This window comes from Harpia harpyja, chromosome 23, assembly GCF_026419915.1.
Source record: "Harpia harpyja isolate bHarHar1 chromosome 23, bHarHar1 primary haplotype, whole genome shotgun sequence".
Lineage (NCBI taxonomy): Eukaryota > Metazoa > Chordata > Aves > Accipitriformes > Accipitridae > Harpia > Harpia harpyja.
In genome coordinates this window covers 6050225-6061988 of record NC_068962.1, presented here as the reverse complement: position 1 = coordinate 6061988, position 11764 = coordinate 6050225, and the positions used below count along the sequence as shown (strand labels likewise).

At 38.0% G+C, this 11764-nt stretch overlaps 1 protein-coding gene across 1 annotated transcript in view; it reads right to left on the bottom strand.

Moving 5' to 3' along the window:
• Nucleotides 1–7977: 7977 nt before the first annotated feature.
• The window catches only part of KERA (keratocan), a 33268-nt gene continuing 29481 nt past the window's right edge, over nucleotides 7978–11764 (bottom strand). The window contains exon 5 of the mRNA XM_052774165.1: nucleotides 7978–9948. Within this exon, the coding sequence (XP_052630125.1) occupies nucleotides 9776–9948 (173 nt within the window). The 3' untranslated portion in view covers nucleotides 7978–9775. The remainder of the gene's footprint in view (nucleotides 9949–11764) is intronic.

Here is an 11764-nt window from a genome sequence, read left to right as displayed (position 1 = left end):
AGAACTTCTTTAAACATTCTTTCTATAACCATCCAATGTTGACTTTTATCCTTCAGCATGGACACTCTTTTTTTCTGGTATTCCTAGAAAAAATTAGGACTTTTTCATTGCGTGGTGTTAAGTGGAAGCTAATAAGAAGCAAAACTTTGCTTTTGAGCTTGTAGTACATCTAAGCCATGATTCAGCACCTGAAAGTATTTAAGGGGCCGTAGCAGTTCTGAAAAAAACAACAACTTAGCGTGCCACTGAAAATTAGTAGACCATGGATCTTATATCAGCCAGTGTCTGAAACATTAGCTGATAAAACTAAGCACATGGAGAAGCATATGGTTTACAGGATAAAGGTTAAGCCTGAGAACACTGCAGAGTTGATTTGCCAGCTGACATTGCCTCTTCATGTGGTTTCCAACAAATCTTTAACGAAATTCATGGTTGTGGTGTATTACCATATTCCTTCTGGAATTCATTCTAAAAGGCAACTCCACATCAGCATGAAACAGTGCACAGAATACAGTAATGCATGATCTGAAGAAAGCTCATGGGTGTTATTTTCACATCGGCACAGTTTCTTTGTGTTTGGACAGGGCTCAAATATTGGATTACGTATTAATCACAGCGCTTTAGACAGCATTACAAATATTAAACACTTACTATTAGCTGTTGCTGTCCTGCCAGTTCCCAAAAGAAGTAACGCTAGACTAGGCTGAGACATTATAAGTCTCAGGTTTTAGAAAAGACCACAGCACTGCTACAAGAGGGCATTGTGGACCAGTAGTTTCCAAGCTTCCAGGCTTTCTGTTTTCCTCCCAAAAAGCATCTGAGCTCTTTGTGTCTCCTTTCCCCTCCTTCTACTCTCAAGCTTCCTTCTTCTCTAAATTAGTCCTATTTTCCTTCTTCCTCTTTTATCCCCCCATCTCAAATTCCTTCTCTTCTTTTCCCTCCCTAGTCTTCTCTTTCACATCTCTCATCCTCTCTCTTCTAGTATTTGACTGCCTTTGTCTCCTTCCTTATCAAGTTGTGCTTACCTTAGTGACATGACAAATACACTTGTTTTGTTACTTGGCCAGATACTGGCCGCAACAAAAGCCTTTTCATATATCTGGGAGTACTGGGTAAAATTGATACCAACTACAGCTGAAGCTCCTGCACAGATTTTTGAGATCTCTAAGAATTCTCCCTAAACAGGCAGTTTTTCCACAATTACAATACTGTAAAAGGGCATTTTTTTCAAGTGAAAAAGACCCTCATTGTGGCAAGAACTAATACACCTTTCTAAGTAAAGAATACCATCCACAGCCACTTCGGCTGTAATCTGTTAACTGATTTTGTTCATACAACTGGGCTTTATCCCATCACTTCCCTTTCCACACTGTATCTGCTCACGGTTCAGGAACAACTAACAACATAACTCCATGATCTTGTGATGCAGAGGGGGAAGCACCACCAAATCCTGGTCAAGGGCTGAATGAGCTAGCTAATTTGCAGTGCTTTCAGGTTTTTTTTATCTGTAGGAAGCACGGGGCTTCAGCATGTCCCACTCACCTTTAGACAAGCTGGAAGGCTTTGGTCTGAGGGCTTACTCCATTCCCAGCAAGCAAGTAGACTGCAGTCACCAGCTTAGGAGATACCCAGTTCTTCAGGCATTTTGTTGAATTTGAAAATAGTCTTAAAATGTGTGCCTCTACACACACAGAGCAGGGACAATTTAGAAATTTTAAGTGTTTTCACTTCAATGGGATGCAAATATTCAGTACAAAATGTGTCTTCTAGCAGATCAATATGAAAAGATTTATCTAAAACATTTCAAATTTTCTGCTAATGATAAGATATGCTTGTTGAAAGTTTATTATCTTTTAAATAAGGCGCATGAATTCATCAGAACTGTTATGGAAATGGTTTCTGAAATGATGAAAAAGTTAATGAAAACTGTGGGAGTATTTAACATATTCTCCCTGAAAACAGTATCAGCTTTCAAAAGAAAGATGCTTTTTTTTAAAAACAAAGGATATGTTTACATGAGCCTTCAGCAGCACTTATAACTGCTGGGTTGTGCCTGAACTGCTATGTTTAAAGAGTTTCTGGAGACTTGGAAGAGCTGACCAACGACTGCTTAGAACTGATCACAATGGTCAGTATGGAAAAGAAATAATGTCACAAACCCATCCACGTCACCAAACTACTGTTTACCTCTGAGAAGGTAAACAAGAAGAGACAAATCATTACCCATTATCAGAAAACTCTGCAAATGTTAAGTCAGTCAGTGCAATCAAAAAAGCCAGTTTTGGGGGACAGAAAAGTTTCCATTTCTGCATTTACAGCTTTCCACTGTTTCTTCTCTCTGAAGTCCCTCTGGTTTTATGCCTTAACAGCAAACTGCCCAAGCTTCATGCATAGGTTTCCAAAGACGTCTCTCCCATCTGCGCTGATGAATTGAGCTGGCATGACTCAAGAGGCAGGTGCAGCAGATCATCACATGGACTCAGTGACAAATGGCACTGAACCAGGTGAGGCTGAGGTAGTGATGATGTTAAAATTCTGTTCCTGAAGTCACTGATTATAGAGAATTTCAGCTTTGGTTAAAAAACAGTGACATTTTTAGTCCAGTTGCACACAGATAAAGTACAATTTTATAAACCCTATGAATGCTTAAAATCCAGAAGTTCATTAAGAAGAATCCCCTATTTTTAGGTTGCCTTTTTTTCCCCACCTTTTGTTTAGACATCCCAATCTAGGAGGCCTGGCTCATGTCTCCAGTCACCAGGGGCTGCCGTGAAAATTTCCCCAGCCAAACCAGGATCCTTCCTTCCCTTGGCCCTCATTCAACCTCCAGACTCCCTTGTGGGAAAGAAAGTGCAAGAACTGGGCTGTCTTTTCTCCAGGTAGTTTATGGACATTATGATACTTCAATCTATGTGGATGGCTGCTTGAAGGAAACATGACAAGGAGTAAGGCAATTACTTTAGAAGTATATTTGTCCTCCAGAGTACATGCAGCTCCCACCTAAAGGGGACTGTTTGCTGACATTTATATAGACGAGGCTGTGGACTTGTCTCCTGATTTCTTCTTGACACATTTGAGGTTAAGGTCTGCTGTAAAATAAAATGTATTTCAGGGAACAGTCCTGTATGACTGCTGACAGAAAGCATGGCTGATATACCAAGGATTTAGGGTTTTTTTTCTAAATTTGATAGAATTTTTATAGGGGTCTAATGTGCCAAACAGAATGCATCAGGTGGGCTTTTGGACTTCAGTCAGTAATATGATCCTCCAAGGCTGAAACAAATTTTTCATCATTGTTGATCCTTGGCCAGACAGAGCTAATTGTTACTTCTCTCTGTTTCTCACCTATACAAGTATTAGCACGTACTTGTAAGTCTGACAGTTTGCCCCAATTACATCTTCAACTCTGTCTGTCTTGTGCTGATTTTCTGCTCTGCATGTTTGTGATAAAACAGACTTCATTGAGTTGTTGAAGCCCTTTCTTGCCTTGATTCCTACCACTCGATTCAACCTCTTCATAAGCCTGAGCTGCTGGGCACCTACTTCAGCTCCTCAGACACAAGGCCCACAGTTTGCCATTCCTCCATCAGCCCAGCAGCAATGGGACTTATCCTGCTCCATCCTTCATAGTACCAACATTGGGAAAAATCCCAGTATCGTGGTAGTATTAAACTGCCAGGAATAAGCCCCATGAGAACTTCAGGAGGTAGGCAGTGGATGTCTACATATGAGGAAAGCAGGCACTACAGAAAGCCTTGAATCCCTGGGAGCGCTGTGTTTCCCGCACAGGCACAAACTGCGACAATTGCGGTTGAAACAGCAGGAAAAAGGGGGCCTGTACACAGAGCTCGCAAAAGGAAGAAAATACAGGCACAAGTTTTCTTAATGCTTTGAGGAGAATAAGAAGCATGCATAATATTGCAGCTGAAATCGTTCTCAATGTTCTTCCATACCTGATAAGTCTGTTACACGATCCCAGATAGAATGCAAATGTAAAAAAAGAAAAACAGAGGAAAAAAAGGAAAGCATGGAAATCTTGGCTCAAGAACAGAAAATTGGCTTTTCTGTTTGTTTGTTTGATGGTCAGATGAATATAAAAATATTTATGTTTATTTGACTAAGAATTAAATATTTTCATCTTCTTATTGGAATGGAAAATAAACTTCACACCATGTTTATATGTTGTATTTTAAATTGAATGTTAAAGAACTTACATCAAACCAAAACAAACACATAAATGACTAGCTTTTTAAAAGATCCAAACCACAATGACCTTCAGAGAAAATCTTCACCAACAGCTTTAACTTCCCCATTTGGCCAGTAATTCAGAGGCAGGGAATTTGGGGGGCCTGTGCCTGGCACCTTTCTCAGAGAAGACATTTTAGGTGTAACTCCTGCCTATTCTGCTGCTAAGCAGTGTTGAGAAGGGTTGTTATCAGTCTTTTTTGTTTGAAACAGTTCCAGTCATTAAAAGAAACAAATCTTAGGATTCACAGAACAGTGAACCTCTAGTCTGGTGCTCAAAACACCCTCTTCAGAGAAAAAAAATCTATACTCCAATTCACTCTGCTTCTGATTCAGACAAGGATTTGAGCCTAGATCCTATAATACCATGAAGGCTATCCTCACTGCCACGATAGAGAATCAGTGATAATTTCAAGTCCTGAAACAAAGCAGAGCATCACAAGGAGATTACCCTCCTTGAAATAGGCTTCCTAGTAGTAGGAGTATGATTTCAGACAAATTCCAGTGTTTCATTAGCTGGAGCAGAGCATATCATGCTACATGGATGTCTTAGCAACAGGGTTATTAAATAAGAAGCATGAGTACTGTTTTAATTTTTATTTTTTCTTTCCCATGGCTGAAACTATTTGCATATTTTTTCTGAATTCACTGATAATTCATAAAAACTGTTATGGAGCATTTTAATTAATAAATGATTTACTGAAAAAGCCTAGCTTCACTGAGAGCTGCTGATTCCACATGTAACTTTTATTGCCCCAGCCCATAATTAGGAACAGCTTTTGTTTGTGGAAGATGTGAATCCAGTTTCTTCACTAATTTTCCTACAAAAAAGGCTGGGGGTGGGGAGGAGAAGCCTTGGAAAAGAGATTTCCAGCTATACCCTATCTACATGACAGCGTCAGCCTGGGTCCCTGCATGTGCGTAGGCGGAGGTGTGAATGCTGTGAGCAACAGGGCAGGCTGTTCTGCTGCGGGACGTGTGCGGCAGTCAGGACGGTGCTTCCCCTGGAGAAACCCAGCTGTGGCTGAACCGCCAGGAAACAGATGAAATCAGAACAGCCATTAGCACAACGTGCAGAAACATGCGTAAGCTAAAAAACACTGAAGAAACAAAAGTAAATCAAGCTGATTGATAGGCAGATAGGTTGGTCAAATGTATATGCTAAAGAAATCAAGACAAAAGCAGTAAGAAGAGTACCCAGGCTGTTGGCAACAGTGCAAGGGGTGTGAGAAATAACTGTATTGGGAAAGGTTTCAAATTCATTACAGTATAGATTTGTTTGAACTAGCACTGACAGAGCAAGCACAGGACTCAGAAGCAATATTACCTCTACTAATGGAGAAGCAGGTAAATTAGCTAAGGCAGAACATGACGCAAACGATGCATATTACTTCCTACACTTGACCTGAAGTGGTTAGTACTACTCCTAAGTATCGTTACACAGACAGTGTGGTGCCTTGTAGAGCTACCCTTTATGTTTAAACGGGTAAGCAATTCTGGGGAAAAAAATGCAATTATGGAGGAGACTTTCAGTCAAGAGGAGGAAGTCTACTTGCTGGCTTCCACATTGTCAAAGATTCTCTGCCACACAAGGCAGAAGTGGGATATTAGCTGTTTAACAACCAACACAGCAGTTTAGGTGTTACAGTAATCTGATTCCAGATAGATGACAAAACTAGCTGCAATATAATATCAGCAAATAGTTTTTCTAGGCTGGAAAAATGTCGGCAAGTATTTGTGGCAAACATTGGAAACCATTTGGGTGCAGCAAGGGTGGATGAAAATCCCTTCAGTGACACAGGATATGTGTTGGAGTTAGTAATTACAAACATGCAAATTGGCTTTCTAGTTGTCTTCCAAATTTTTACCTCTTAGTCTTTGTGTTTCTTCCTTCAAGTGTCATACAAGCTGCTGTGGTCACAGGCATCTCTGCAGGTGATTGTTGTGGTGGTGTTTTTCATTAAAAAATTTGAAGAAGAAAGTGGTAGCAAACTGTTTGGAATATTGAGAAAGAAACAGAAAATTCCAGGGAAGAGTATGGAGCAGGGAGATTCATGCATATGGCTGAATTTTCAACTATGCTGGCAGCATCTATAAAGGACTTTTCTTCCTACAGAGCCAGCTGCATTATAAAACCACACAGTCTTTTGATAGATCCAGCATCCAGCCTCCAATCAAGCTGGCAGACGTGTCAGAAATGTCTGGCTATTTCTCAGTTCTTGAGCCTCTCACTTTGTTTTAACAGTTTTCTTTCCAGAGCAACTGTCTGTACCCTGGGCTGAGGTGATAGCACATCTGTGTTAACAGCCATAATTTCAAAATTAACTCATACATAATAAGCATTTCTGGCAAAGCACTTGGTGTTTGTGGTTTGGTTAGTGATTGACCACAACTGCAGTGTGCTTAAGGTGACCTGCTTTGTTCTCAGCTTCTCATACTTGTAAATGTCTTTGTTTCTGTACATGATATTCTATTCAAAACTGTTTGTGATGTGCTCTGACAATTAAGTGAAACAAATGTCAGCTTTATGAAGGCAGCTGTGGGTTCAGACAGGACAGCTGAGCTGTCTGCTCCTCCCTCCTTGCAGTGGAAAAGACTGCAATTTTTTCTGAACCAGGAAATATCAGTGGGGAGTCTTAGATCAATCTTGGATTAGGAAGAATTAACATCAGACTTTCAAGCACAGTGATGCTTTTTACATTGTTTTAGGGACTCTCTTCATAGGCAAAAGGACATTGTGTTTTACATTTTCCTTTATAGTCTTCTGGCATAAGGAATGGATTGAATGAGGTGTGGCTGAAAGCCTACATTGTTTAGTTCCACATAATAATGTAACTGAGGCCTGCTATTGTCATCTAAGGGGAAATTTCACCAACTTCCCAGAATGTTTAAGCACATTAAGACTGTTGCAAATAGAGACATGCATGCAGTAAAGCAGCTCAAACCCCAACCAGAGCTGACTTCTCTTGTGAAGGTCACTGCAGTAACAGAACTTTTTTCAATCATCTACTTCATACTGCTGGTTCTAGGAGAGGGAATCAAGATGGGACAAATTAGCCTAAATGAGGATACTTAGGATTTTCCTTTTATTAAACAATTCCCAGATGTGGAGTCAGCGGGTGGCATCAAAGGTGTGGAACACAGAGCACTTGGTGGCAGCAGCCAATAAAAGTTTGCCCAAGGATGTATCATGAATTTTTATCTTCACTCAGATTAACTGGGATTTGACAGGGACAAGTCTTGAGGATCAATCTGCATGTGTCCAAAAATTGTTCCATAAGATAGTACTGACTTTTGAAGAACTAATTTATAAGGCTTTCCACCCTCCACTGGATTGGAAAAATCAATTAATATCAGGCCAGCTGGTGGAAAATAACTGCTAAAAGTGTTTTCATCAGATTACGTGCCCCTGATTTCATCACATAATGCCCCTATCAAGAAAACTGAGTACACTGATGCTCCACTGTCCCTATATGATTTTATATATCATCCCTTCTCATATATAAGCTTGACATCTCTTTGGGGAAGGGTTAGTCTTTTCTGTTTTAATATGTATATAATGCCTGAAAGGGTCATAATTTTTGGCTGGAACTTCGAGATGCTTTGCTGTATGATCAGTTAGGACTGTAAATAATGTTGGTAATATACATATACACCTGTGAATATTCACTTTGGAGTATGTATATTTGTTCTTTGTTTAAAATAGAAATTAATTTCCCAGTACAAGCACAAAATTATTGTTATAATTTAATTAGTAGTATTGTCACATAATTTTTTTTTTTTCAAAAAAATAAATTATTATGCTATTATTGAGTAAAGAACATAGGTAAACATGCATACATATTGTAGAGACTTTTAAAATCTGTATTTTTTCATATAGGCTGAACACAGAGGTACAGAAAATATTTTGCTAGAAGGGCAGGAGTTTCTCAGCAATCACATAAAAAGAACTGCAAAAATAAATGTTTTTGTGGTGGGATTTTGAATGGGTTATTTCTATGCTGGGTTTCTATACTGGGTTATTTCCACAAGTGCATTGGAGCAGAATAAGGCCTGATTTTCAGATAAAAAGAGATTGAATGTTAGAAATTGCAGTTCTCAACCCTTTTTAAAATCTACTTTTAAGAAAATGCTTCATCTTCAAAGAAAAAAATTATTCTGCATGCATAGTCTTTAAATGTTTGTTACTAAGACCAGTCTTAAAATGTTAGAAATAGATGCAAGCTATCAAAGAGCAACTAATTGCTTCTATCTACAAATACAAGAAGACTAAAATAATATGACTGATGGATAGTCTGTTGTGCTGGCTATCAGAAATAAAAATGTCATCCTCTCCCAGTGAATAGTTGAGTCTAATATTCAAGTTGTGTATTGAAATCCCAATACTATCTTATAAAAATAGAAAAAAAGCAACCAGATTTCATAAAAAGATGCCTGCTGATATCTCCCTTGTTAGTGAATTGTGAATGTGCTGTATTCTAAATATCTGGACTTCTCTAAAATCCAGTGTTACTATGTGTGTGTATATGAGTCAGCAGATAGCTAAATACTGCTCTAGTTGATTGTATTTGCTTAAACCAATAAAATTCCTATGCAAATATTTGGCTAGTTCAGTAAATAATTGGGAAGGGATGTATTTCTTAATTTCTTAATTTTCTCTTTATCACTATTATATTAACTAGCTATTCCAATTTTTGTGAAGTACCTAGTGTGTGAAATACTGTTCCATTACTGTTCTTGGTTTTATCTGTATAGAAACTAAAATAAACCAAATATTCAATTACTATCCCAAAGCTACAGAAAGAAATGGTGTCAAAACTAGAAATGGAATACTGAGGAATGAAACAGCAGAAAATTGGCACTTTGATAGACCAAGATTTCATCTCATGTTCCCTTGTCCCTGGATTTGAGTTGGATCAGTGTATTCCAATTCTGAAATCATACACTGAATGAATCCATACAACAGTATATATTCAGTATATTGCTTTGGTTTCTAAGCCTCATATACGCCATGCCTTAAAAGTATCAGTCTTCAAAGGATGACAGCAATTTATGAGTTATTTACATGTTAAGTGGTTGTTCACGATTAGTCACTATCTTAAAAAAGATAGTGGCAGTTCTGATGTTTAACCAACTGCACCCAAATTCATTGTGTTAGTTACTATGTAACAACATAAGGAAATATAATTTGTCTGTAGCAATGATGTTAACAGGATAGACATTGTAGCATTTGACAAGAGAGAGAGTAGCCAAAAATTTGCTTTGGAATATTTGGAATCTTACACAGCTGATTTTCAATATATTCGCATTAGGAATTCTTAGGTAAAGTGTTAAGCACATGTTTCATGTCCATCCAAAATCTCTTCTGAAAGAAGAACAATCTTTTCAGACATAAAAAAAATGCAAGAAAAGAAAAAATTAAAGTCAAAATAAAGCTGTTACTTCTTGATTTATGAGTTAGAACAAGTTTCATTCCAGCAAAACTTGTGTCTTAGCACTCTCACAGTACAAGAGTGACACTGCAATATCTTTATATAACAACAGCTTGAAGTAATCGGAAACATATCATGATGTCCAATGGGATTGGAGGTTGAATTTCATTTCCATCCAGGCGAAGGTATCGGAGGCGAGGGGTGTTGCCATAAAAACCATAGTCTTCTGCTATGGCAATTGAGACTGGGCATATTTGAGTACCATTGACACCTGAAAATGTAGATCAACATGTTAGGTAATTTCCATGGGAAAGGTTCATGAAGATAAAATTCATTTAGAAAACAAAACAGGCTTCCACTGATACTTGCATGGGAGACACTCCTATTAGAGTTGGAAAATGCTGATTTAACAATTAACTGCTTTTTTGATCAAGCAAAAAAGCATCTTAACATAATGTAATCTAAATCGGTGAATCGTGTATTTAATGTGCTGCAGTTATGAATAAAGGCCACTAGATGCATAGTTTTACCTTGGACAGAGAGGAAACCAATTTAGACAACTACTGGGTAACTATTCATTGAGAAATAGCACTCTGCCCTCAGAGAGAGAAGAACAAAGTTAATGCTGAGGGGTTTTGAACATCTTACTTCAATGACAGTACATTAATTTTAGCTGATAATATTCCCCAATGAGGATCTTACATTCAAAATGATAACAGTATTGAATCAGAGGAGCTTTTCGTATAGTGCCTGTAACTTTTAACATCTGTACTTTCCTGTTCTCTCAAATTCTTCAGTACAGTTGGTTTTAATTGCAAGAATAAAACTTGTGAAATGGGATATTTTTCTTCCTAATCTGAAAGCCAACGAGTCCTTAAAATTCTTTATAAATCACATGTAACTTGTTTCAGTTCAGCTAAAATTTAAAATTATGGCTTAAATCATTACTCATTTTCATAAGAGTTGAATAGATTGGGTTCTTCACATTGTCTCCCCTAAGTTACCTTTGCACTGTCACTGGGCTAAAATGCTTTCCATATTTTGTCTTCAGTTGTTGAATAGTGTGGCTGCCACTGCCCTACTTCAGCCTCAAAATGGCCTTATTCTAGAAAACATTGAAGTGGTGTTTGTTTATCAAGGATGTCAAATTCCTTTGATAAAATTATGGTATTTACTGATTGGTCTGACTGCTTGAGGATCTTGTTGGCCCCAGACCACCTGCAAAAAGTGGATGAATGGAGAATGTGTGTGTAACAGATTTTTTTTAGCATAGTTTTTTTAGCAGCCCAGAAATAGGAAAAGAAAAGCTTTCTACCAAAATTTTTCTCCCTTATATTTAGCACACATCTTTTGATTACAATCCCCCAAACTGGCTAAATGCTATGATGAAAAAAAAACCATTATTTTTTTTCCCAAAAGAAAAAAACCCACCCTATTTTGAAGAACTGCCCAGATGTTTGCAACATCTTGGAAATGGACTTTATGTTTGTCATGGAAACTAGATAAATACATCCAATTGGCCAAGGCCTAAAACTTCTGTCATATCCATTATTTCAAAATGTCTTTGCTTATATTGTGAAACTTGATTAATGTTTGTAGAGCATTTGATATTCTTGGAAGAAACAAGCTACAACTTATTTTTATGTGTGAAGCTACAAAGCAGGAAGCTTGAGAGCAAGTTTTCGTTATGAAAGCAGTTATTAAAAGTTTTACAAGTGAATCAACACTATGTAGCAGAAAATATCTGCCTTTTCAGGTCAGCACTATTGTCCTTAGGAGACAGGATGGCTTCAAGTGTGTTCTAAATCTCTGTGTTCTCTGACCTAGAAACTATCCCACTGCACTAGTTTTCACTGGGTTAATTACTCCAGTCTGAAAGTGAGGCAGCAGTTATCTAATCATAGACCACCTATGAAGAAGTTATTTCCTGATGATGTGTGGTATGAAGTGGTTTGGGTTTTTATAGTTCTCTTCCCATGAACAGTAAATCCTACCCAAACTTTCAGAGGAGTAAAAGCCTCTCTCTCTCCTCTTCTCTTGCAATCCTGTTCATGGGTATATTGCTGAATTTTGTTCAAGCAGGAGGG